Source organism: Micropterus salmoides, unplaced genomic scaffold (assembly GCF_014851395.1).
Source record: "Micropterus salmoides isolate LMB-PRFRI ecotype aquatic unplaced genomic scaffold, ASM1485139v1 Ms_hic_scaffold_7, whole genome shotgun sequence".
Classification (NCBI taxonomy): domain Eukaryota; kingdom Metazoa; phylum Chordata; class Actinopteri; order Centrarchiformes; family Centrarchidae; genus Micropterus; species Micropterus salmoides.
Genome location: NW_024044459.1, coordinates 25797264 through 25824101, shown reverse-complemented (window position 1 = coordinate 25824101; position 26838 = coordinate 25797264). Strand labels below are relative to the sequence as shown.

At 42.0% G+C, this 26838-nt stretch overlaps 2 protein-coding genes across 7 annotated transcripts; one reads left to right on the top strand and one right to left on the bottom strand.

Annotated features, from left to right (window-relative positions):
* Nucleotides 1-1090: 1090 nt before the first annotated feature.
* Nucleotides 1091-13961, bottom strand: si:ch211-166a6.5 (clustered mitochondria protein homolog). Of its 2 annotated transcripts, XM_038702720.1 has the most exons (29): nucleotides 13944-13961; nucleotides 12608-12745; nucleotides 10939-11051; nucleotides 10550-10721; nucleotides 9194-9331; nucleotides 8948-9102; nucleotides 8704-8858; nucleotides 8381-8506; nucleotides 7763-7895; nucleotides 7576-7668; nucleotides 7297-7463; nucleotides 6935-7108; nucleotides 6382-6819; nucleotides 6218-6291; nucleotides 6016-6120; nucleotides 5828-5928; nucleotides 5572-5724; nucleotides 5409-5471; nucleotides 5034-5266; nucleotides 4868-4952; nucleotides 4528-4681; nucleotides 4303-4442; nucleotides 3726-3806; nucleotides 3404-3529; nucleotides 3183-3292; nucleotides 2979-3072; nucleotides 2770-2895; nucleotides 2596-2669; nucleotides 1091-1969 (listed from the first exon to the last, which is right to left on the bottom strand). In XM_038702720.1, the coding sequence occupies exons 2-29, from the start codon at nucleotides 12654-12656 to the stop codon at nucleotides 1333-1335; spliced, it is 4269 nt and encodes a 1422-aa protein (XP_038558648.1). In that variant the 5' UTR covers nucleotides 12657-12745; nucleotides 13944-13961; the 3' UTR covers nucleotides 1091-1332. The 2 variants fall into 2 exon arrangements, with proteins under 2 accessions (XP_038558648.1, XP_038558646.1); XM_038702718.1 differs by lacking the exon at nucleotides 13944-13961 and having other exon boundaries at nucleotides 12608-12876.
* A 105-nt stretch (nucleotides 13962-14066) lies between these two features.
* ddhd2 (DDHD domain containing 2) lies at nucleotides 14067-25223 on the top strand. Of its 5 annotated transcripts, none has more exons than XM_038702722.1 (19): nucleotides 14067-14224; nucleotides 15156-15358; nucleotides 15855-16047; nucleotides 17007-17197; nucleotides 17346-17435; nucleotides 17538-17658; nucleotides 17750-17839; nucleotides 17926-18067; nucleotides 18212-18420; nucleotides 18502-18563; nucleotides 18662-18781; nucleotides 18866-18961; nucleotides 19440-19616; nucleotides 20189-20344; nucleotides 20766-20868; nucleotides 20975-21136; nucleotides 21313-21417; nucleotides 23061-23229; nucleotides 23350-25223. In XM_038702722.1, exons 2-19 carry the CDS (start codon nucleotides 15239-15241, stop codon nucleotides 23429-23431), a joined length of 2388 nt encoding a protein of 795 aa, XP_038558650.1. In that variant the 5' UTR covers nucleotides 14067-14224; nucleotides 15156-15238; the 3' UTR covers nucleotides 23432-25223. The 5 variants fall into 5 exon arrangements, with proteins under 5 accessions (XP_038558650.1, XP_038558653.1, XP_038558654.1 ...); XM_038702723.1 differs by lacking the exon at nucleotides 14067-14224 and adding an exon at nucleotides 14377-14539; XM_038702724.1 differs by lacking the exon at nucleotides 14067-14224 and adding an exon at nucleotides 14503-14523.
* Nucleotides 25224-26838: the final 1615 nt, after the last annotated feature.

Here is a 26838-nt window from a genome sequence, read left to right as displayed (position 1 = left end):
ATTGAGTTGTGCAATTCTAGTGAGCCACCACTGTGGTAGTTTGTCTCAAAGCCTTAATGGAGAAGAAAAGGGACTGCTGAGCATCTTGGACCAGTTGTGAAAATCTTGGTTTTGCTGACCAGTGGTTTAATTTCTCACCTTGCTGCAGTGAGGTACGAGTGTACTCCATGTGACATCACTGTTTCGTATGGTTCACAGACCGTAGATAAGTAGGGGCCGCTAGAGATAAAGCACATTTCTGGCCGCACCCAGCCACACCCATCACTGACGCTGGGTGTGCTCAGAGATTCAGATTTGAAACTTTTCACCGGTGAGCTGTTTTGTGTTTTTTCAAAGTGAAGTGTTGAGGGGAAGCACCAACAGTCAAGATTTAAGAGTTGGCTACAGAAAACAGCCTTTGTAATACAAGAAGCGGACAAGAAGAATTAGCTTAGCATGTCACAACATCTATGTCTGCTCGTGTGATTTGTTTCCTGAAAACAAAAATCAGTGAATGCTACATTGTTCAACAGGTGGGACATGCACATTTCTGGATTACCAAAACTTTCTCATTGTTCATCATCAACTAAGTATATGACGGTTTTCATATCTTAAGCAAGTTTGGTCGCTGTGCAGATTTCCACTGATGTCTTACCGTGGACCATATCAGTGGCTGGAAGATGGGGAAAAAAAACAACTATGGTATGTTTTGTAAAGTGATTGGTAGTAATGTACAAAAATCTATCTTAGAAAATAGGGGGGGGAGGAAACACAGGTGTAGTTCTTTACATTTAGATGATTCTCCAGCCGAGGTCTTCTGGGCACATCAGGTGTTTGGTAAATCCTGAACGTGTTTTTTTGTACAACCTACAATACATAGTACTATTTGATAACAGTTTTATATTATATTTATTAAAAATATATTTTTAGAGCATGATCTTCCCCTTTTGTGCTGTTTATCATTGAAAGGTCAATGATTTTTATTTGTTTAGATTGATTGGTTGTATTTGAATCAGGAGTTGTTGATCAATAGAATCACACCTTCACATCATTTTAGCAAGCGTGTATATGTTGTATGTACCAATGCAAAACCAAGATCACTGGTAAACCAGAGTAAAAACCTTTTATTGGAAGAAAAAAAAAACACAACAGCACTCTATTACAGTACAACCCTCCCCCAGCACCAGCAATAACATCTCTAACACACAGTAATGCTCATCTGACTCTGTCATCTTATGCTCTGCTTCATGTTCACTGGATCTAATTACATCTAGGATCCTGGGAGAGGATTAATTTACAGCAGTGGCTTGGAAATACTAGACTACAACGCTGTTTTTCCTCTTTAATACATTTTTACTTTTCAGCTACTCCATTAGCAGTGACACTATGTGCGACTCCATTGACTGCTACTGTGTCTTTGTGTCCTGTTCCATTGGCCATGGCAGTTTTTGAGACAACATCAGCCCAGGTTCCTTTACTCTTAAGGACTGGTGGGCTGGCAGCAATGTCCAATGCACCATTTATTTCACCTTTAACCCCATTTGACTCTGACTTCGTCTCATCAGCTGTTACATCACCTTTTATCTCCCCATTGGCTGTGCTGTTCTCTCTGACCTCTGACTCTCCGTTCACTATCTTTACCTCAGCATCTGAAGCTGTTCGGTCACCGTCCTCACTGTCTCCCTCATCTACATCCGTTTTCTCCTCATGCTGGTTATGTTCTACCGGCTCCACCACATGACCATTAGCTGAAACTATGGCAGCACTCTCTTCCCCCAGCTGCTCCTGTTGGCTCTCGCTGGCATTCTCCACTGCTGGGCTTCCTTCATCCTCAGCTTCCTTCCCGCATCCTGCGTCTTGATCTGAGCTATTCTGTCCCCCGTTCACAGTCTTGGAGGCGACGAACTCGCTAGTTATATTGAATCCCAGTTCTTTAGCCACCGCTGCCTTTAGTTCAAGGTGTTTCTTCTTATACTCCTGGAGCCTGTCACTATGAAAACACAATGAAAACATGAGTGGATTCCTACCTAACAGAACAATTATTCAAATGTGCATGCATGCTGCTGGAGCCAGTTGTGTGTAAAAAGGTGATCTGAGATTTATTATAGTTATTAGTACCTGAGCTTCATTTTAAACCTTTTTCTTACGATTTTGTAACAGCAGTAATAGGTGGTAGAGATTTACATCACTGACTGCTTTAAAGATCAAATTATTTTTTACTATTTGCTTTTTTTGATAGTTTTCACCTTGGAGAAGAATCACAAGAAGACATCCTGGAGAACCAAACATAATGTCCCATTTTAGAGTGTTATATCGCCTATAGTATCATTATTTGGGGGAATTTATGGTACTTTCAGAGCTAGACTGATAAATATTGTCCGATTTTGCTCATCAGAGATGCAGTAGTATTTTTGGATGATAAGTAACATTACGGTAAATAAATGCCAAAATGTGTGTCAAACAGTATCACTAACATCTTGGTACCAATTCTTTAAATAAACAAATCTAAGTTATCAAGAATGTGTTTAAGATTTTGATATCCGTCTCAGCTTCAGAAATGACATTTGTTAGGCATATGACATGACACATTGTCATGTCATGACAGTGAATATTTACCTTTGTGTAATCCTCCTGATCCCTGTCACCAGAACCATTTGCTCCAGCACAGTCTCATGCGAGGCAGTTAGACACTGATGGCAGAGAGGACGGGGTGATTAATAAACACGCTTTTTCTTTGTAAGATTCATGGAGTTTAATGGTATCAGAAACCACATGAGCTCCCGCACATACCTCCACTGTTTGCTCTGTGCATTCAGCTCCAGTCTGTCTGAGAGAGCGCTCCACCTTCACTGCTTGCTGGGTGATGGTGCACAGAAAGTCTTTGCTGCAGCGTGTCTGAGAGTGATCCTCTCCAAACTGAGGGAGAAAATAACCATGAGATGACACACATGACCAATCCACTTATCTGGCTCTGGCTGTTTCTCTGCAGAGATACTGACCAAGGAGGTAAAAGCAGTGAGGGCCTCTTTCTCGTGGGTCATAGCACTTCGGTAGTCGCCCTTGCTGCACATCCACTGGGCCAACAGGTGCTGACTGCACAGATGAGAAACCAGGTTGAGAAATGGTGGTGATGTTAGAAAAGGGGAAAAAATAGATTTACTTTTTATACAATTGATGATAGCAAGCTATAGAGGGCATCTTACTTGAGAGCAGTGTGCAGATCCGTGGGGCCAAAGAAGGAAGTGTTGAGTCTTAGGGCATTCTTTAAGAACTGCCCTCTCTGATCTCCTGTCAGCACCAGACCAAGGCAGCTCTACAGGAGAGCAATGAGAGGATTGTCAGTGTCAAAAAGTAAATATTTGTTATAAAGATATTGTGAAAAGGCTTTTGTGCTTGGGGTGAACACCAAGGTGTTGTAACCTACATCCAATGTTGCGGTGTAGGGATGGTCCTCTCCGTGGACTGTTAGCATTAGCAGACGAGCTCTGAGGAAACACTTCTGGGCCAGGGCAGTCTCCCCTCCAGCAAACACATACACACCCAAGAGAGCCTAGATATAACAACATCATTTTAATAATCATCCCTACACACGACACAGTGCATACTTGCTAAAAAAATAAATAGATACAAATGTGTATGGATCCAGGGATACAGTTCATATCTCTACAGTGATCCGAGGTTCCATTGCCAGTAGAGGTACGTCCAACTTAGTAATGAAAAAATTACAAATGTGTAGCTACACTCACATATTGCTGAATAGTGTTTGGATTGTCAAAGCCAAGCACTCTCTCACTGATGACCACTGCTTTCTGCTGGACACTGCGAGCCTTGAGAACAGAGGAAGTCACAGTGATGACAAGAATTAATGGCCAGCTTCATGCACATTAAAAGTTACAATTCCTTCAGTACCTCCTGAAACACTTTAGCCTTTTCCAGCGTGTTACAGTACACTCTGATACACAAAGTAGAATAGTGGAAGACGTACTTTCACTACTTCAAAATAGTTTCTAGTTCAGAAATATTATTAAAATATAATACAAGTATGAAAAGTAAACACTCATAATACAGCCCCTTTCAACATGTTATGGCAGTTGAAATTGAATTGTTTTGTTTGTAAAATCTGCAAAGTAACTTGTAACTAAGCTGTCGGAAATAAGTAGCAGAGTAAAAAGTACAATACTTCCCTTTTAAATGCAGTGGACAAGTTATAAAGTACCTCAATATGGGGTTCTGTACAGTACTAGAGGAAATGTATTTGGTTACTCTCTACCGGTGCAAAATGTGTTAAGGTAGCTGTAAACAGTTGTGGAGCAGTAAGTGTACCTCAGCTGCCTTCCCCTGCAGGAAGGCCACCTTGGCCAACAGGTTGTGGCAATAACAGGCCTCGGGGTGTAAGTCATCACACACCCTGCCAAACAAGTAGGCCGCTTCTTTCAGGTGCTCGTGGGCCTGGTCCAGCAGGCCTGCAGTTGGAAAATACACGATAGTTTCGCACAGAATTTACTTTTATTACTATTATTATTATTATTTACTGCTTTATTGGCCCACCTTTCTGGAGGGAGTTCTGTGCAGCATGATATGCTTTTGAAGCATCCACAGTTGGCATGTGAATGTACTTGACGAGAGGGAAGATGTTGAGGACGTCGTCTGGACCAATGGGAGCTTTATTTTGGTTGTCGAGTAAGTAGTCTCTCAATCTCAACTAGCGTAGACACAGAATTAACAAAATACTTTTCCTGTTATTACAAAGCATCTTTTTTTATCTGGCACCTAATTTTGCAATTGCAACTATTTTAAACCATTACTAATATGCTGTATATGTTTTTCAGTTAATTTAGTGACTATATTTGAAGGCTAATAACACAACGAATCTCTATTTGTCTGTTACCTGTACTCCAGTCTTTAAACAGAACTCTCTAAGCAAAGAGATCCTCTGAAGGCCATAGTGCTCCACCATGTGGTTCAGACCAGAGCTGTTACAAAGAAAACTCTCAGTTATTCCAAAATGACCTCTGAGCCATAACTAGCAATCATGAAATGAGAGCAGTCCTTACCCGAGGCTGTCAGAGATGTTATATGTTTCAACAGCATCCTGGCAGACCAGGTTCCACAACTCAGCCCCTGTGAGCGTGCTCCAGGGCGAGCTTTCAGAGGGCCCAGCCCCTCTGCCGCGCCGCCTTGACTTCTTTTTAGTGTCCTCCCCCACAGCGGTGGGCGTGAAGTGGGGAACCAACAGGCAGCAGAGGAAGTGACTGACAGCTGCAGCGAGAGTAGGCACGTCCACACCCTGCAAAGACATAACCCGGAGGCTGCAGTTCATTCTTTCTGGGGTGCAAGGACCCACACCTGCTGCTATTTAATCACTTAACACTGAGGTGTGCAAACACAAGAATGAATAGGAAAGTTCATTACAGAATACTGTGAAGTACCTGAATGAAACTGTTGAACACTCTCCTTGCTGATCGGATGAAAATTTCACCTATGACCGATCTCTGGTTAAGAAGGAAAGAGGGTTGTTAGGGAGCACAGTTAGCAGAGTGATTATATCCTCAAGACTAGGTTAAGTTTGATTATTTTATAAATCAGACAAACCATTATGTGCCTCAGGCGCTCCTTGTGTTCTGACTGGCTGATGGTTTTGATCACATAGCCCAGATACCGGAGATTGATGCCTCTCTGGTGTAGCGCCAGTTTTAGGGAAGCTCCATCCATTGGTGCCTCATTACTGTGTAGGCAATACTCCACCTACACACACACACACACACACACACACACACACACAGCTGAGCTTGTGCCATGTTTGCAGTAAATGTGCCCATTTTAGTTTGTAAACAGTGGATCCACTTACAAAGGCTGGAATCTGATGTGTGAGGATGAAAGCTGCCGCTTCCCTCTGTAACCTCTCCTGCAGCTTTATTGACGTACTTTCACTGGGGGGGAAGGTTACTCCTGAACACAATGCACAAAAGCCTTGCATAATGTGTTCTAGAAAAATATTTGTGTTTGTTAGTGTGTGTGTTTAGTTTGTCAGTGTACCTGGACAGAAGACACTTGTGTTAAAGCGCATCTCAAAGATGATGTCACTAACTGAGCCCACTTCTTTACAAGCAGCCCGTACTGCATTTGTGGCTCGAGAGTCGCCTGCAAGAATACAAACATTTGTCAAGTATAAAATGGCCAAATGTATTAACAAAGCTTTTGGATGTCATTCAATTAGATCTACAAAAACACTTCTTACAAGCTGTTGCACATTCTACAAAGCCTCCGTTCTCACCAAACACCTCCCTGACACGCTGGGAGAACTGGCAGTGTCTGAAAAGGAGCACAAAAGCAAAACTTCAACTTCAGCAAAAAGCATTATAAGCTGAGGTTTAAAAGTGTTTCCTTTCATGTAGAACTCACTTGTGTTGGATAAAGGCCTGAACCAGCTCTGGCCTCAGTCTACAGAGTCCATGAGGAAAACTCTTTGGAAGCCCAGAGTCTGAGTGATAATTCTCTGGCCAACCTTCTGTTGCACAACCCTTCGTTTCTTCATCTTCTAAACAGCTTTCATTAGTCTCCTCTTCTCCAGTGACTGGCTGACTTTCTGTCTCAACCTCTGGACAGAAGTTGGCATCAGCTGGGAAGCTCCTGAACACATCCAGTATGTAGAACCTCCCATCAGCCCCCAACAGACCCTGTGCGTCCACTGAGGTGAACAGGGGTACCTGGTGACTGTTGGGAGTCAAAACAACATGTCTCTGGATACAAAGACACTTGGCAGCGTGAGCCAAGAGCTGTAGTAGCCGTCTACGGTGGGGGGACTCTTGGGGTCCTGCATTTACCCCGTACAGCAAGCCTCTACAGAGCAGAATAAGAAGAAAGAAGAAAGTCAATTAGCTAGTTAATTAGCCCCCCCCCCCCCCCCAGTGTGACAGCACAGTGGACTGTTAAATAATGGGTCCACAGGGTGTACCTTGAGGCAGCTCCCTGGTCCTGCTCTGAGCCTTCCAAGCCAGGGGCCAGACCCTGAGCAGATAGACGCACTCCTCTGTAGTCTACAATGGCTGTAGGTAGAGTGTGCAGTCCCTGTAGCCCCTCTATATCACTATAGGCCTGTACTCCTTTAAGTTCCAGTCTCTGAGCAGCCCTGCAAGTAGAAGATGAGGAAACATCTAAATACTCGGTACCAAAACAATGCTATTCTAAAAGCGAAACAAAAGCTACTTTTAATCAGGACCCTGCAGGAGGCCACAGTGTATTTTGTGATTCATCTACAGCCATAACACAATAAGAGCAAATGGCTTTACATCAGTAGGATCTTGTCTGTGAACTCACCTGCGACCCCTTTCCCCACCAAACACTGCACTTGCGGCCCCCTGGCTCATGAACAGGCCGCCCCACAGAAAAGCTGGGTCCTCAGGGTTTCCAGGCACTGGCTCTACAAAGCCGTCTACGACAGTCTCTGTCCCCTGCATCACAGCCCTAACAAACGCACTGTTTACCTGAGGAAACAGGTATGAATGATGGTGAGAGGAAGTTGATTAAACAAAGAAAGAAAACGGGTGATAGAGTCCTGCTTTTGTTTTGAGCTACATTGCCGCTTTTCTTGGTTACCTGGAGCAGAGATCTGTCTCTCTGTAGCCTCTCCTCCAGATTGCCTATTGGAAGATCTCTGGCTGCCTGCAACTCTTCATTCCAGTCTGGAGCCTACGCATACAACACATGGTTACACTTAAAATCACTGCCAGCAGCACACCACTCAACGAATAGCAATGAAGAATTATACTGAGTTGTAAATAACCTGTGTTGCTGGCTGTTCGTCCACTCCCAGTCTGGTGAAGGTGTTTTTGTGGGTCCGAGAGGCACAGGGAGGCCCGAGCCAGCTCAGCGTGTGGTAAGGAGTGGGCATCACCTCTACTGGAGATAACTGAGGCCTAAAGGAAGAAAGAGAACAATCTGCATTACCCAAAACCCACTTCACTTAGTCATTTTTAACGCAGCAGTTTACAATATCAGTTATTTTGAAAATAAAGATTTAAAGTTGGGGTATACACTCTCAGCAAAACCCCTGTTAGGACAAAATACTATAGTATTCATCCATCCATCCATTGTCTATAAACACTCATCCTTCAGGGGGTCGTGGGGGGGCTGGAGCTGATCCCCCGCTGAGTACACTGGGTACACCCTGGACAGGTCGCCAGTTCAACACAGGGCTGACACATAGAGACCATTCACGCTCACATTCACAGGCAATGAGTCACCAACTGACCTGCATGTTTTTGGACTGTGGGAGGAAGCCGGGGCACCCGGAGGAAACCCACGCAGACACAGGGACAACATGCAAACTCCACAAAGAAAGGCCCCAGCCCCAACCAGTATAGTATTCACGCTTCACTTTAAGAATAGGTAATAATGTTACCTGTTTTTGATTATAGTGGAAGAGGTTTGTTTGAAGGCAGGGCTGATGTGACAGAGCAGGTCAGTCAAACAGTGACAAATTGGGGAAGACTGCGCAGGACGAGGATCAAACACATCTTCTGTAGACCTGAGATGAAGAAGATGGGAGAAACAAATTATTCATAATTAAAGTGAAACGAGTTAAAGTTCAATTATTTTATAAAGCAGGCGACTCAGACAGAATGGAGATAAAACAGCTGAGTACATTGTTAGCCTTTCATACATTTTCTACTACAATTTACTGCAATCATAAACAGACTTTCTATCACAAAGTAACTTTTTTACCTATTGAGAAAGAAACCTTTTGGACAGGACGTGATGTCACACCGTCGTCCCTCCATAGTCACCACGGTGATGTACAGGAAGTCTCCCTGCAGCTTCCTGTGTCCTGGAGGCGGGTTCCAGCAGCTGAGAGACAGGTCCCTCAGATAGCTGGGGGCCTGATAAAACAAATATAACGTCACAAAGAGTCATTGTGTCTGTGTACATGGCTGGCCAGTGTAAAACAAGATTCCAGGTAATTACGTACCTGTTGTTGGGAGCTCTGTGGTAGTAGGGCCATAACTGGTCTCTCTGAGGAACCAGGGAGGATGTACTCAGGAAGAGCTCCATCCTGGGTGGTTGTTTCTGTTTTTGTGTTGCTTAAAGAACGTTTCAGGCTCTTTCCATTCGGTGGGCTTGGGTCTGCACAAGTAATAAAAGGAGATCTCAGTGTGAGCATGATTTTGAATCTTTGTATTATCCTTTTGTTTAAGTGCACGGTATGTGTGTGTACCTGCGGTTAGTGTATGTGTGAGTGTCTCCAGTACGCTTGGCGAGCGTCCTTCTCTCAGTGCATCCTGAGGTCCTGACGCTCTCAGCAGCTCCAGCACACGAGCCAGATGGACCCTCGCAGAGCGGGCGGTGTAGGGTTCTGGACAGACACACAGCGTTACAAAGACCTTTATGAAACTGTGAATAACAACTCTCTTGAGAACTCTTAGCCTGAATGCACAGGACAAAGACTCTAAGATGTTTTATTGGAGTGTTTATATTTATGTTCAAAGTTGTATTTTTAAGTCTAATAACACACAGCTCCTGATTTACTAAAGGTTTGCGTGAGTAAAAACGTGTGAATCACCAGCAAATTAACACATTAGCTGATCAACTAATGGTATGCACGCAGAATGATGTCTTTCCAAAGTAAAAGATAGGTCCTACTTTTGCCTTAACGAATATGCAATTTGGGGCGTTTCATTTTATTGTGCAAAGTAATGGGAGCAATGTAACATGCAAATACATTTATTTACTACACTCAATGTGATCTACCAAGCCTAAACGCAATTTTATGTGGGTGCAACAGCATCTGTGTTTAATACATTTGAAAGGAAGGTGCAAACCGCCAAGTGTTGCGCAGAGATGGCTGCTGTTATTGTTGCCAGAAGGAGACACAGCCGTAATGAAAGAAAACATAGAGAAATTAACAATATTATATTATTCTATATCCAATGTATTGAAATACAATAATATTCCCTTTATTCTGGATGTTAGTAAATTGGGCCCACTGAGTATTAATGAATCAGTGCTCAGACACAAATCTGACTGGGTACATACTGTACAAAATAACAGATGGGCTGTAGGTTGTTTCAGTATGTCAACAGCTGACTGTTTGAGACATACTAATTGGTTGGCACGCAGTTGTAAAATCTTTAACTATAATCCTTGTTATGATGACTCAGAAAAGGTGAGTAAGCTATTTACATAGAGCTGAGAGAAGTTTAATTGAGTTTGTGTGTGTGTGAAAGGGAAAGGCTGACAGGTGTGACGAAAATGTGAATTGGATTATTCTGATATTCTATAATTACCTATTATAGCAACAACCACCCCTAGATATGTAGACACATAAATGGACATGTGAGAGGCCAGACAACTGCTTAATGATGTATAATCTGAATCATCATTAGTAAGATTAGATCACAGAGTACATAGGTATGCTATTAAAATCTTTGAAAGAATATTCAATACATTATCTGAGTTATAAAAGACAAGCATGAACCCAAAGGCCAATTCATTTATTCTGACAATTCATCTATTAATAAAACTTAAGCTACAAATGTAGATTGTAAATAAATCTGAACTAAAATAATGCTACCTTCCACAAGGCGAAGAATGGCTCCTGGTTTAAGCCCCTTGAGGCTTTGCAGTTCTGCATGGGGGTCCAAATTCGTACCAGCGAGTGCCAGTGACAGGTTGGAACGTGGACACACCTCATCCCTCGAAAGCAGTGTCATTACTGCATCTTGGACAAGCCAAAATCCGCGAACCTACAAAGACATACATATACATGTATGTACTGCATGTCTGTATACACATATACTGATACATGCAATGTAAGGTTACAATTACAGATAAACACTAGATTAAGATGATGAATTGTTATCAGTATGTGGTCTCAGCTATCACTGTTGGTTTCCATTACTTGTGAAATCTTATTATTACCAGAAGAGAGAATAAGAGTGAGTAGAGAGTCTGGTTTTATACCTGCAGCTCAAATGGCTCTACTCCTGCCCCCTGGATCTTCACAGGGAACGATGTGTCCTCATCTTGCTTAATACCAATGGCATCCTTTACACCAGCAACCAGGTTGACTAAATCTGTTTGGAGAAGAAATCACAAAACTAAGTGAGGATAATAACAGAGCCCTGCACTAGACGAGCAAATAGTTTCAGTCATTTCCCTGCCTTCCGCTCATTACATGCTGGGATTGTTTCCAGCTCACTATGACCCTGAAAAGACTGTTACAGAGAATGCATGAATAGCTGAATGAAAAAAGGAATGAATTATAATCATGACTTATTATGTTCAGATTCCATCATCTGCCCTTCGCTGCAGAATCAAACAAGAACACTAATCTTCCCTAAAACGGTCATGAGCTGGACTGAAGCGGCTGTGTGTGTCAGAGTGCCTGGGGGTGAATTTATTCAGGAAAATGCCAAAGAAATGGAAAGTTGGGTGTGTCTGCCTTTTTACACACACTCGCCGAACTAGAGGGAGAGCAGGATCCAGCGCGTTTCTCAACCTGCAGTACGACTAAACCCGTTGAATTTGCCTACTGGTCTTCATGTCATCTCAGGGTGAAGGGACAACCACACCCAACACTGGCATGTGGAGACAGCAAAACGCTAAAGCACATAAACTAACAAACCTATGGCTTGGCAGCAGGGTGTGCTTGTATGCATGGATGCTTGTGCACTTTGTACACCTTTGACATGTACACAGCAAAGCCATCCATTCCTTTTGCACTCATCTCTGAAGACTGTAGTATAGTTTAAAGTAAATCCCCAGTTCTTGCTGTCAATCTGGGACTACTTTACCACTGGAAAGTACCCAAAAAATTGCTTCTCTGTTTGCGATTGGATGGAAGTAGGTGCCTCCTCTCTGCAGGCATGGAGCCATCAGCGACTTTTCGGTTGGAGCTGCGGTCTTACTACTACAAAACATCGTTGTTTCCAGTCTTGACAAGTTTATTTTGGCACTTATACTATAAACTACACGAGCAGCCATAACTCCTTCCCTAAATGTCATATAATATTACTACAAAAAGATTACTTTCAACACATTCAAATGAGTTCCTCAAAATTATATAACCTGTTCATTTTAATGCTATGCACCTTATGGCAATCTCGTCTGAAGACAGGCTAACACACACTCTTCTTCGATTCAATCATTCTGTCTTGTGAAAGGGGAGTGGCAAAGGTTAAAGTAAGTCAAGAGGCCCACTTGAGAGTGTGGAAAAAGGAGAAACAATTGTTGGGTAGATAACGTGGTTCGGAACTTAAACAATAGGTAGGATGTTTTTGATTTTGGATGAACAGTAAGATGATTGGTGTATAGAGATTTAAGTAAAATCAACTCTTTGTCCTGAGAGTTTACAGTAGTTTTGGGGATTTCAGATTGATTTCAGCATGTGAATACATATACCATAAAAGTTAAAAGTGTGAAGCAGACTGTCCAAATGGTCAAAAAGTTGGTGAAAGCAGAGAAGAGCACCAGCCATGTTCAGAGCAGCAGTGCAGTGCTAAATCTCCCACCCACCTCACATTCTCTACGGAGGGAGGCACCAGACAAAAAAAAGAAGGAAGAAGAAAATGCACAATACAGACAGGGATAGAGGAGCAGAAAAGACAAACACAACACAGGTATTTCTCACCAGCCTTGGCCTGACTTCTTCCTCCTCCTCTCTTCACTTTGTCCTTCATTGCTGTGTGTCGACGTTTTTTCTTGAGCTGTCCTCTTGTGTCTTTTCTCCTCTGTGCTTTGCTTCCCCTTAAAGTCTTGCTTCAGACTGCTGGAAGAATGCCCACGAGAGGGGGAGAGTGAGTGGAAATGTGCAGCTGGACTGTTTGTGAGCCTGGCAGAGTTAAAGGAAACCGCTGGCTGTTCAGGAGAGTGACTCCTGCCTCTCTCTACAAAGCAAACTCAGCTTATCTGCTCTCCCTGAGTAAAAAAAGCCACACCCTCTGACTGCTCACACAGGCTTACTACTCTGCATGTATCTCACACTTTTGTTGGACTGGGTGTGTCTTTGCAATTTAGCTTTACTCACTCGTCCCTCCTATGGCATGTGTCACTCCCCCCTCCATAAACCCTGGAGGAGAGGTGGTAATTAAGTGTGTTTTGTATAGCTCTGACCCCATTCAGACCTCACTGCTTTTGTCTTTTTTCATGTTGCAAATGTTATAGTTAATTAAGTGAAGCTGTTTATGCAAGTGGTTCAAGATTTCACACCACACATATTCCTGTAATCAGAATTAGAATCAGCTTTATTGCCAAGCAGCTTTTACACATACAAATAATTTGCTTTGGTGCATAACAACAGACATATATATAAATAAATGTGAAATTGACAAAATATATAGTGGTAGAAGAAGAATAAAGACTATGTGCAATATGGCAGTTAATTATTTACATGTGCCTAAAAAATCGGATATGTTGTGCAAACATTAACAGCTTGTACGGTAAAAGGGGGGGAGTTGGGAGGAGGGGGGGCATGAGCGTCAGATCCAAGGTGAAAGTGTGATGAGTGCATTATCTATGTTACATTGTTGGCTCCTGATAGAGAAGACAGTTTGCTGAAATTGCAGCCATGATACAGTTAACCTAGCCACAAATGGGTGTGGCTATGAGTCATGACGTGGTTACTCTCACATTGTTGAGAAGCAAACACCTACAATTAATACATTCCTAGGCATATTTCAGTCCAAACCAAACTCAAATAAAATTTCTGTGTTTGGCAGACGAGGTATTGACTTCCTTGGTATGGAAGAATGACATGTCATATTGATTGACATTGTATCTAACAACTAAAGCATGTTAGACCAAGGTGTTAACTCGCAGCTGAAAGACAGGAAAGTCCTGTATGCATGTGCTCAAAACATTCACACCAAACTAACGTTACCCATCGGATTTACAACTACTGAATGTATGTACAACGGTTATAACGAGCAACCAGCAGTTAAATCATAAATACGTTAGATTTTGTTTACCTTCCACAATGTTTGGTAAATCTTACATTTTCTTGCTACAGAATAACAACAAACTCTCCAAAATAATAAATCGACGACATCGGCCTAACAGTTGGGGGAGGTGGTCTGGTGATGCCCCTGTTGTGTAGTGTTGTATTCAAGAGCTCGTCGTAAATCTAACTTTTTCTGCATGATGGTTCGGTTCGTTTGCACCATAGGTGATGTTTTCGGAAACTTTTTTGATTTACCGTTTAACAGACTCATTATTACTTGTTGCATCGAAAGGCTGACCTGAAGAAAATGTAAGATTTTATTAATTTACTAGAAATGTTTTTTCTGTTGGCATTAGACGCTGTGTTCCCGTATTTTACCTTCTCATCGTTAGACTTCTCGGGCATCACATAAAACTCTCTCTCTGTATTAATATAGTTGTTTGATCCTTTTATTTTGTCGTTACTGTGGTCGTCCGTGAACGTTAATCTCGTAATTGTCATATTTCCGACAACATTGCAACTAGGCAGCGTTTGACAGCAGCCTGCCCTTGGCTAGCCGAGCTAGCCATAGCGAGCTAAACAACGAATACAAATCCTCTGCATTAACTGTATGTGAAGTTGTCGGTGAGTTTAAGTTAACTAACGACTGCTACTAGTACTTAACGTCCAAAACACCAACAGGATGTGAAAACGGTTAATTTAACACTAGTGTCCCGTCCAGCCATCGTACCTCAGCTAGCATGAACCTTAGCCAACGTTTAACAACCTTTGGACCCAAGGATGTGTTTGTTGCATTCTTCAAAACACGCCAATAACATGAGAAATAACTGTTAACTGCGAACAGTAGCTAGTCTTGTTCAATATAATGTCAAGAAGTTCTTACGCACATTAACATAACTCATAATACATCCATTGTGTGACATAACTGCTAGCTGTCACATTAACCTGACTGTTTACATTGCGTTAAACGTTGCTGGCCAGCAGCTGATGATACAGCTGCCAGTGTATCCTGAGAGCCGGATTAGTTTATGTTAAACCGCAGATTTGGTGTGAGCTAACGTTACTTGTTCATCTATCTTTCCCGTAAAGTTATCACATATGATCCTCTCATACAAGTCAATGTCAGTTGGTGCATGTATCACCAGTCAGTTCCTTGCAAATTTAACAGGCTGTAATATGTTATGTAGCATAATAGTTTGATGGCCATTAAGCCTCATTTGTGATCTCATTTTGTGTGCAGCTGGGTTGTTACAGGTTCTGCGTTTGCATAGCCCCCTGCCCCCCTCAGGTCAGAGCTGAGGGTTGGGGTCAGGTCTTAGGCTAATGTCATACAGACCTGGTGAAGAGGGGGGTCTATCTCAGGCTTTCCCAAACGTTGACACTCAAGACCAATTTGACAGTCCTACTCAGACTGCGGCCACGGGAAACACACCTGAGCATCAGGTGAGGGTACCTGTGTGATTTTAGTGTGTGGCTGTAACAGTGTTTTTTGTCAAAGTCTGTTTCCTGTAGCGCTGCCCTCCATGATTGGGATCACAGTTTATGGGCAGTTATGCTTAGGCATTGTAGATATGACTGTCTGGGATTAGGATTGGCTTTAAGTCAAGGTAAGGGGAAACACAAATTAATAGTGAACATACTTTAACACAACACTGGCCTAGAGACCAGATTGGTTTGGCCTTTTTTTTTGTTACTACAAGAAGACTCGCCTAATACTGAAAGAAAACATATTGTAGCTCAGAGACATCTCTATTTCCATATTCTGCAAACAACACAGTTGAACAGTGGACTTTTCTAAAGAAGGAAACACAGGTCTATATAGTGCATATAGTGTATATAGCAGACATTTACTTTTTACGTAGTAACTGAGCAATATTGCTGACATGAAGAAGAAATATTGATTCAGCGTCTTGACCATGATGTCATCATTTTTCTTCAGGTGTCGCCTGTGGTGGATGAGGCCTCTCCTTCTTCTGCATCCTCCTTTGAGATGCTTGACATGGAGTCAGTCCCAGTTCCTTATCAGGAAGTGCAGCCTCACTGGTTCTTCTGTCGACGGGCAGAGGACACCACCTCCTGGCTTCCTTTCAGCAGAGAAGACTCTGACAAACTAGAGAATGCCTTTAACACTGGTAGGCATGTGTATTTTTCTTTACATGTACATTATGTACTGTGCATGCTGTGCACAGCTGTGAGAAAATAAAATGTGAACACATTACTGTTGCCAGTTCAGTGTCAGGATGGTTTCAGGTTATGATTGATACACAGTACCTTTTGTTGCATACATTTATTCAGAGTTGACATCTGTGATATTCATATTCACATGACTTGGACTTTAACACCAATGACTCATGACTTCACTTGGACTTGGGCCCTTTGACTTGAAAATACTTGATACCATCCCCCAAATATTAAAAAGGTATGTTATTTAAAAAGCGTGCCACAAATCAATTCATTTCCGGAATCAAGTACATACAACAAGACAGGACAGAAACAAACAAAATTCATTCTGTTGTGGCACGGGTTAATAGTGTTACATGCTATGGAGCTTCTTGGTAGCCGATTGGTTATAGCACATGCCACACAGCTGCAAAGCTTGATTCCACCCCAATGTCCTTTATTGCAACTCTGTATCATGTATGCCTCCTCACTGTCTTGTTATGGCAGTTAGCAAGCTTTCAGGTCAGAGGCTTTCGAACACACTTGTTTTGACCGATAACTACAGATATAACATGTTAGTACTGTTTGTTAAAATCGCATTGCATTTGGTGAGAGCACATTGTGACTTGTTTAGCACCTGAAACATTAACAGAATTTAGCATGAAAAGAAGCATGGCTTGTATATTCAACAACATTCTTTCAGAATCACTGTAGCCTTAGACATCCCCATAAACAATGAATCTGTATGCCTTTTTCCTCCATGCATTTAACATCAGGGAACACATTCTTTTGAAAATCTATTGCCAGTATAAAGCACAGCACTGGCATACTTAGTCATCCTCATAGAGCCTTAGCTTAAAATCTAGTCTTTGAAGATTGACTCATAAAACATGTTTGTATCTGCTTGTGTACGTGCGTGTTAACGGTGCAGTAGGAGAGAAGGAGGAGGAGGTGGTGGCTGTGGATGGAGACCGTTATGACGTACGAGTCAAGGAGAGGAAGCGCTACGCTGTTTACTGGGAGCAAGCTCCCACTGAAGTCCGACGCTGTACCTGGTTCTATAAAGGAGATAAAGACACCAGGTTCATGCCTTACCCTGAGGACTTCAGTAAAAACCTGGAGGTATTCTGACGCAGATGCCCAACCCTTACAATCACACTGCTCATTGCTTCAATGTCTGACTTTATCCTTTTCCTATCTATGCCTGTTCCTTAGTTAATCTTTTCATATATGAATTGATTCTTATTCCTGCCATCTTAAAATTTTTCAGGAGGCCTATATGATAGCAATGACTTTGGACGAATGGAAGAGGAAGCTGGAGTTTCCCACTGGAGAAACTGTCATCTTACACAATCCCAAGGTAAGGCCACAACATGTGTTTTCTGAGTGTTATTTTTTTAATTGGGCACATTGTTTCTTTCTCATAAGCGTCTTCTCTTCCGTTTCCCTGCTCTTCTCTCAGCTGATAATGCAGTACCAGCCAATAGGATTTCAGGATGAGTGGGTGTCCTCTCCCTCGGAGCAGACTCGGCCTCGAACAGTCAAAAGGGGAGTGGACAACATCTCTGTAGAAATACCCGATGGTATGTATGTGGATGTACCAGTAAGAGATATACTGGAATATAAGTCCATTTACAGTTGACACTTAGTTTGCTCATATTTCTTTGTTCCCAGGTGAACCAGAAAAGGTGGACCACCTTGTCTTTATGGTCCATGGCATCGGTCCTGCATGTGACTTGCGCTTTAGATCCATCATACAGTGTGGTAAGTGTGAGTTTGGGTGTGTGTGTGTGTATTCTATGCATATATTTATATGTATGTATGACTCCTTTCTTCTTGTCTCTCTCCAGTAAATGACTTCAGGAGTGCTTCCCTGTCCCTCCTGGCCTCTCATTATAAGCGTGCTCAGCAGGACGGCCAGGTAGGAAGAGTGGAGTTCCTCCCAGTCAACTGGCACAGCGCTCTACACGGAGATGCCACTGGTGTGGACGAGTAAGTATGGAGAGAGATAGAGAGCGGGCGAAACAAGATTTCTTTGTTTGACAACAGAGACTACTGTTTCGCAATTCTTGCAGAAAATTGCCAAAGTCTGTCTTTCCTCCCTTTTATATTCTCCCTTATTCCCCCACTATCCAGGGACATCCAGAGGATCACTCTACCCAGCATCAGCAGGCTAAGACATTTCACAAATGACACTCTGCTGGACCTGTTTTTCTATAACAGCCCCACGTACTGCCAAACCATAGTGGACACAGTGGCCTCAGAGATCAACAGGCTGCACACTCTCTTTAAACAGAGACACCCAGAGTTCAATGGGGCAGTTTCAGTAGTAGGCCATAGCCTAGGTAAGACATACAGAAACAGACACAGTCACAATTCATTAAAAAGCTGAATTTCAACTCTTCCCTTTGTCTCTCGTTGCGCAGGTTCGCTGATCCTGTTTGACCTGCTGACCAATCAGAGGACTGGATCAGAAGTCAGAAAGGGGGTATGATCACATTCACAGTAAACAATGAAAAGATTGCATATTTCCCTACAGATGGAAAAGAAAATCAGTCTCCCCATCTGTCCCTCCCTGTGCTTCAGGTGCCCTCTGAAGCACCTTCACATCTGAACTGTGATACACTGGAGCAGATTCTGACTAGACTGGGCTTGCAGCAGTTCCTGGATATACTACAGGCAGAAAACCTAGATCTGGAATCACTTGTAATACACGCACACAAACACACAATGGACATTTATATACAAAGTGTAATGCGTAGTTATAAACATATTGATCTACTCTTTTAGGCTCTTTGCCAAGACAGTGATCTCAAAGATTTAGGAATTCCTCTTGGACCTCGGAAGAAGATCCTGAACTACGTGAAGAGGAAATGGCTGCCAGAGGTCAGACATATAATCTAGAATAGAAACTATTATAGAAATAACATAGAAACTATACTGGCTTGTTTTGGCGCATATGACCCCTAGAAACCCTTTTTGTTGAAATGTTTTGTGGATCTGGACAATATTTAGATGAAATGTATTGGATTGTTTTCCTGCTTGGCATTAATATACCCTCACTGTCCACATCAAGGCCACACAATGATATGCAAATTTTTTTGTGAAGAAAACTTAATGACTACATATATTTATATAATTTTCCCTTTGTGTCTTAACAACCTTTGATGTGGATTGTTTGATTGATACTGGCCATGTGGCATGTTTATATATGTATTTTCACATTCCAAAGAGAGGATCAAACTATTTAGTGGGAAGCAGGCTGTTTCGTTCAAGGCCAGTTCCTCTTTTGCTAGAGGGCTCTCTTTCCAAATAATAACCATATAAAGTATCTACAGTGCAGATTGTTTCTCAATCTTTATAGGACTGTAAGACGGGGGCAGGACGTCTGGTTCCAGGGTTGCAAGTTCCACTTCAAATGACCAGTGATTATGATGGTAACCAGACCTCAGGATTGACAATGCAGCAGTCCCAGTTCCACAGGGCGCAGTCCGTCACCAGTGCTGTAGACTACGAATACTTTGACATGGGCATCGGACAGGTACCACACACGGACATGATAACTTGTGCTCGGGGGTACAAGTATATAAAAGCTTTGATGCATCACCTTCCTGCTTCTCTCCTCCCCCCGCTTGCCTGGACAGACCAATGGAGGCATAGCCAAGGGACAGGTGTGTCTCGCATGGTGTCCCCATGCTCTCAGGCTTTATCCTTAGCTCTGTTTGATCTCTCTGTGCCTGGAGTTTTTCTTCACATACAGCCTGGTCCAATCAGGGAAAATTCAAGGCGATTCAATTATAGTGGCTATTTTAGGAGCATTAGGGTTTCTTACATTGTGCCGTTATTGAGGCTACCGTCTTTGTCCCATTGAGTCATAAAACCCAATACCACAATCTGCATCTGTGCTCATCCAGTCCTGCATGAGTGGTCATATCCTTGGTCTCCTCCATACCTGCTGTCATACTCCCTGGCTATTGTTTTGATGGCTTGAAATGTAGTTTTAATGTAGAACCACTGTGCACCAGAGAAGTGTTCACCAATTTCCATCTCCATGAATAGAATAATTTGTCTTCTTATCACAGAAACATTTTTTGTTTCACACTGACCCCACAGGTGTCCATTGATTACCCACAACTGGCTTTCCACCCTCATACCTTTTTTGCTTTCGGCTCTCCTATTGGAATGTTCCTGACCGTTCGTGGGCTTAAACACATTGATCCCAACTACAGCTTCCCAACCTGCAAGAGGTTTTACAACATCTACCACCCGGTGAGTAATCATATATTTACTGCATCTGCCCATTCAGGCACACATCTTGCGCTCAGCTCCCAAAAGGGAAAACACCTGCTTTCAGATGCTACAACTACAATTTGACTTTGTTTTCTGTCCCAAAGAGACATTAACAGGGAGGTTCTGAATGTTTCCGGATTTTGTTTGCATTGTGGACCTGCACATCAATGGTTAGAGCCATGCTGACAGATGTAACTGCAGCATTGAATCAACATAATGACAGGAATACTAGTAGCAGTTTCACCACTGTGTAATTAGTTTAAATATACAGTAATCTTGGTCGCAGCCACTGGTCTAGTCTAACTTTTGACATCAATAGAACTGCACATCTCTTCTTACATGACAAAAGGGTTAATCTATTGAAAGTTACATTCATCGCTTCCCCTTGATTACTGTGTAGTATGACCCTGTGGCCTATCGGATTGAACCAATGATTGTGTCAGAGGAGGATCTGGAGCCCATGCTGATCCCTCACCATAAAGGCCGCAAGAGGATGCACCTGGGTATGGCTGTCTGTTTCTTCCTACTTGTCTTTGTGGAACAATATTTCGGTACGGGCTTTTTGCTTTGTAGGCTTAATGATAATCTCTGCTTCTGTTTGCCCAATAGAACTTAAGGATAGCTTGACCCGTATGAGCATGGATTTGAAAAACAATGTGTTGGGATCGTTACGGACAGCATGGCAGTCCTTTTCCAGACTGCCGGTTGCTGCACTGCCCCCGGTGGAAGAGAGAGAAACCGCAATAAGGAGAGACCTTCAAGAGACACATGGTATGTGGTGTATTTGTGGATGTTGTTTGTGAACGTGCACAAGAGTATGTCTAACCCAGTCTCTTCATACTCCTCTTACCCCTCTCTGCATGTTGCCATCCTCCCCTCCCCTCCCCTCTTCTGCCCTATCTGGTGGTTGGTCGTGCTTCCTCTTACCACTTTATCTTGAACCTCAGCCTCAGCGGCAGTCACTGTTTCTGCTAAGAGGGAAGAGAAAAGTGCTGATTTTTGGACTAAAATACTGGAGTGGCCATGGGCCCTTCATAAGAATTACTTCCAAGGTAAGCCAGGGTAGTCAGTCAGTCTTTTTAGCTTACTAGAAGCTTTGCAATCTGGGTTTCTCTGTATACTTTCCTGATTCAGAAAAAGCCTACGACCTTAAATGAACTGTCATTCTGCGTCTTCCCTGGAAAATAAACATGCACAAAAGAGTGCCAAGTGAAATACTTTTATAACCTGTTTTAATGGTTAATATAATGCTGCTCTACCTGCTTAAAAACAGTATGCAATTACTTTGGTTTACTTTGGCACGTCAGCTCCCTCATAAAGAGCAAATGTTATGTAATGTATGTCATTTTTGCCGCAGGCTCTCACTGCTCTGCTCCTCCTTTCGCCCTACCTAACTGCACTACTACAGCTCTACACATAATCTTCATCTCAACATTGAATTTATCGACATCTCCATAAGATGTCCCTCACCCCCGCTGGCAGCTCTGATTGGTTGAATTAACTGACTGTTTTCTCTGATCGTCCGTATCAGAAGCCACTTGAGTAACCTGCCCATGACACAATCTCATTTCCGCAGAACAAGTAGGCCAAGTTGGATAGTAGTGATAACAGTTGTTTTTTTTTTAATAACAGATATTGGCTGGGCCTCATCCAGCCGGTGAGATAATTCATCAATAGCAGGGTACCTACAGTAGCTGCATGCAGATACATGTCGTGCTCTTTTCTACAGCACCTCAAGTAATTCATAAAATGAGCCGCTGTTACTTTTCAGTCTTTATCTATTAAAGAGGACTCATAGCTTTTTATTTACAGCCCTTATAACCTTCATTTGTTGTATAAGTATAGTGATGCAAGATACCAGACATGATACTCTTTAGCACATGATACAGTGTAATTTGAGAGTAAGATTATTATCTTTTTTATGTCAGAATTAAAAGACCATAGTTTCATCTGGGTCCATCAGGGTAATATATCCAATTACTATATCCAAAAACTCCTCCTGAGCAACGAAATTAGCACACCTTCATGTCACAAGCTCACAATGGGTTACAACTAAAATTACAACTGATGGTAAACCAGTACTTACCTATAAAAGCAGTACACAACTTTTCCGATTTGTTTTAAACTCTTCAAATCATCTCTTAATATATTCTTGTTGAAGGCAGATGATTGCTGAGTCAGGATAGCTAATGTAGTGATGGATGCTGACTGAATTGCAAATCAAATTATAAATAATGTGAGCATAATGCATGTTGTCCAATGCAGAGAAATCATGAAGCTACATATTGCCCGCAATATTTGTGAGACCTTGTAATTATTCAGGATGACATACTTTACAGTACATGTTCAATGTTCATTTAACTGGTCAGTAGAGGCAGAACACGTTTAATCTTAGGGATGTGTTTGAGCAAACCTTGTCCGTCCGTGGTGCTGCTATCGCCAAAGAATATTCTTGCAACATTCAGCCACTCGCTCATCTCTGGGGTAGATATAGGACACTTGGTTGTAGACTAATCTAAGTTTGATTCCCTTACGTAGGTTTGATTGTTGCTGTCGATTATCTGATCTGTTCTCATTTTACCAAAAAGTGTGAGTCAAAACAAATAGTTGTTATCAGTGTTTCTGTTGTCTGGTGTCTGCCTGTACAGCCTTATCCATTTCTCTTTTTCTTTTTTTTTTACTTCTGTCTTTGCAGGAGTGTTTGAGGAGTCAGATGCCTCAGGGTCAGTAGAGCAGACAGAACAGCCTGAGATTAAAGTGGGGATGCTGAATGGAGGACGAAGGATTGACTATGTACTTCAGGAAAAACCCATCGAGAGCTTCAATGAATATCTGTTTGCCATCCAGTCTCATCTGTGTTACTGGTGAGTCATGCCTGTAACACGCTGTAGACATATGGACTACGTTAATTCTGCTCTTTTGCATTTTGTATTGTATCACATTTTACTTTTTTACATTTTACTCTCTGCCTTTCTGTCTGTCAGGGAATCTGAGGATACAGCTCTCCTGCTACTGAAGGAGATCTACGACAAGCTAGGTGTGGCCTTTGAACAGCCACAACAGTGATAAAGTGTTATAAATGTAGAATTGTTTTTGTTTTTTTATCATGACAGTAACGTGGAAGTGATAAAATCAAGGACAGCCAATCTTCCAGAATGCCTTACCATCTGGCTGTTACCAGACTACCCCACCCTCTCCTCCCTTGACAGTGGAGACTGTTTGGCTGCAGCGTGGTGATCTTGGTTCAGACATGTCAGTCAACCTTAATTTGGCTTCATGGTGCTGCCTAAACTCCCACTGCACGACCGGGTTGGGTGTCTGACAGTGGTTTCACAGTCCACCCAAACATCACTGTTATGTTCCTGGTTGCACATTTCTGTCCATTTTGAGTCATTCTTTATTTAATTTACTTTGCACTTTTATTTACCAGCAGTTGTTGACATATCATATAATATTGAAAGCAATGAGTATCATGTTTAACTATGCAGCGCTTGTTTAAGTATGGAAAAACACATCAAGTTCTCAGTTGCATTTCCATGTATTTGACATCAAGAATATATTTAAAATAGTAGATTGTAATCAATATATTACATATATTTTCCAGCTCTATGTGCAGCTTCCAAAAGTCAGACTGTTTAAAGTTTGATCTCTCTTGACCAAGTAAGCTCTCCGTTAGCTTAACATTACCTTTATAAATGACTGGGTCATGTGGTTACCTTTGGTTTGACTATAAAATGTTTACTTTCTGATTAGGAAAATGAAGTCTTTTAAGAGTCCTCTGGGCAGATTTATTTTCTTTCTGTCAACATTAGGGCTATTTGAAACCTACAAAGCTGCTACAACTGCTATAATGTTGATGTCGCTCCTTTTTTCATTTCACAGATGAAGTCCTGTTCTGACACCGTTATTGAAAGTGAATGTTCATCTTGCCTTCTAATCATATTTATATTTCACTCATAATATGTATTTCAGTTTGGTCGCATGTACACATGTATCTAAAATAAGTAATGAAGGTTTTTGTGTCAGAAATGAAGTAGAGAACTGCACGTCGAGCTGGTTGTCTTTTCTCTGTGTGCGTGCGTGTGTGTGCGCACACACATAATCTCCCGCAGGTCTGTGCCATTCCTTTACAACTTTCTTATTTCTGCTATTTTGCATTTGACCCAAAATGTATCCTTATGGAATTCTGTAAGTAGCGGCAATATGTTCTTTATTCCGATACAGACTTCTCCTGTCACATAGTTCTAACTATTGCATAATCTAAGGGTGACATGGTACAGGTTTCTCTCATCTGTTCCTTTTTATCAAGTTATTGTAAGATTATCTTTTCAATCTGTCTTGCATGCACTTCTTTGTTATGTAAGAGCAGGGTTTCTTAACATTTTGTGGTCGCAGAACCATTAATAAGAGAGTTTTCATGTTGAGATCACATGAATTTGATTTAATGAGCATGATCAATAGATTATATAGAACTTATGTTTCAAAGCAAATTAATTTATTTTATATACATACGTATGAAAGAAATATAAATATATCCATGTTATAAATTTCACATGTCTGCACCGTCATATTAAGCAACATGGACTACAACGTCGATACTGTGTTAGAGTGATTTAACTTTATAAATGACTCATATGTTATGCACTGGCCAAAGCTCTGAATGACCTGACCGCTGGGTGTAACATCCGCACAACAGATGAATTAACCTAATGGTGGCGTTAATTTTTCTTCCTTTTGAAGTGCACTGAATATTAAATGATCATGTAGCCGTTTCCTTGAACCTCACCATCTTTTCTGTCATTTTTTGCATCTGTACAATAAAACAAGACGCCATGGTCCCTGGCTTCCTCTTCCTAAAGACAACTTATTTTTTTGCACTTGATACTAGTATGTTGATACATACCAAAAAAACAAAACAAAACAAATGTTCTCCTTTCTGAAAACATACCTATGAATATGGTTACATATTGTATGTGCCATAATAAAACATTACATGTGTGTTGTATTCTTTGGATTTCAGTGAAGCATGCTTATAAATTTGAAACCAATAAATTAATCTGCAATTTTTTAGGGCTTTTATCACGTTGATATATGACCTTATCCATAGCCTAAGAAAACTGAAGCAGAGCATATTGAGCTTCTTCGAAATCAAATAGGATAATTCATAAAGTAATAATAGTGCATAAGCAAACAGGGAGGCTGGTTTAACAGGAAGAGCATCCACGTAAGAGCGGTATAACCGTGTACAACGCGTTACTATGGTCAATTACGCGAGCATGCGCAGTCTTGAGGAAAACAGCATCACTTGCAGCGGTTGAATTGACTGGCAACCTTGGACACTAACCATGAGGCAAGTTGAACTAGTTGGTTTTGGCGTTTGATTTTAAGCTATGCATCAGGGCTATATTGTAGCTATACTTGTTCATGTATGTAGAGGGACCAGAGTAAACGGAAAGGGGACTGTACTGACTATAAAAGTTGCACATTCATACCATGAGTCGCTGTAAATGATATTTCTCTCAATGCCACGCCCTTGTGCGCTTTGCGTGTGGTTGTGCCCACTGTGTGTGAAGAAATTAGGACCTCCATAGTGAGTGAGCCTCATGTGATTAATTTCAGTGGGAGGAAGTTATGCACTAAAGCCTATCAGTTATTGTCAAAGGTGACCCTGTCCTGCAGGAGCCACAGCCTGACCCACCAGAGCGCTGAGGGGTTTTTAGCCATTTTTTATTTGATGAAATAAGACTTAATGGACGGGAGAGGTTTCAATCAGGGGGTATGATTTCCCTCTTTAATCATTTTGAGACTCTGCTGTATTGACACTCAATATAATGAATGCACTAATGATTTACATACCCAGGTTTTCTCTTTCACTGTTGGTTAAACATTGTCTAACTATACCTTTTCACAAGTTTTGGAGTGTGTTGTTTTATTTATTCTGTCTTGCTCTGTAACACATTGGTGGATGTGTTACAGTGGGGAGTTGAATCCAGATCTTTCATACCTAAGGCACAGTCTTATCCACTGCACCAGCACCACCCAGAGTTTTAAAGTAAGAGTTCAAAATACAGTGATGAGCTTAAGAAATGAATGTATGCAAACAAGCCTGAGCGCTGACAGTGTGTGCATGCGCGCGTGTGTGTGTGTATTGTCATGCTGAAACTCGAATGGGGCTGGGTCACAGCAGGTAGTGGGAATGTGGCACAACAAGTGGGGCTGTGTTTTATGCCGCCAACTCTCCCTCCATCATCTTCCATCCCTCCCCCTGGATCTCAGCTCTCTGCTATTCAGCTGACTAACAATAGAAGAGACTCTTTCACGCTTGAACAATACTCTCACCCCTGCCAGATACCCCCAATGACACACTGACACACGCACACACTGCCCGTCCACCTACCCCCTCCAAATCCTTGGATTTAGTGGTCTTTAAAAAAAAAATCTCTCACACACATAACTCCATCTCTCTGTCTTTC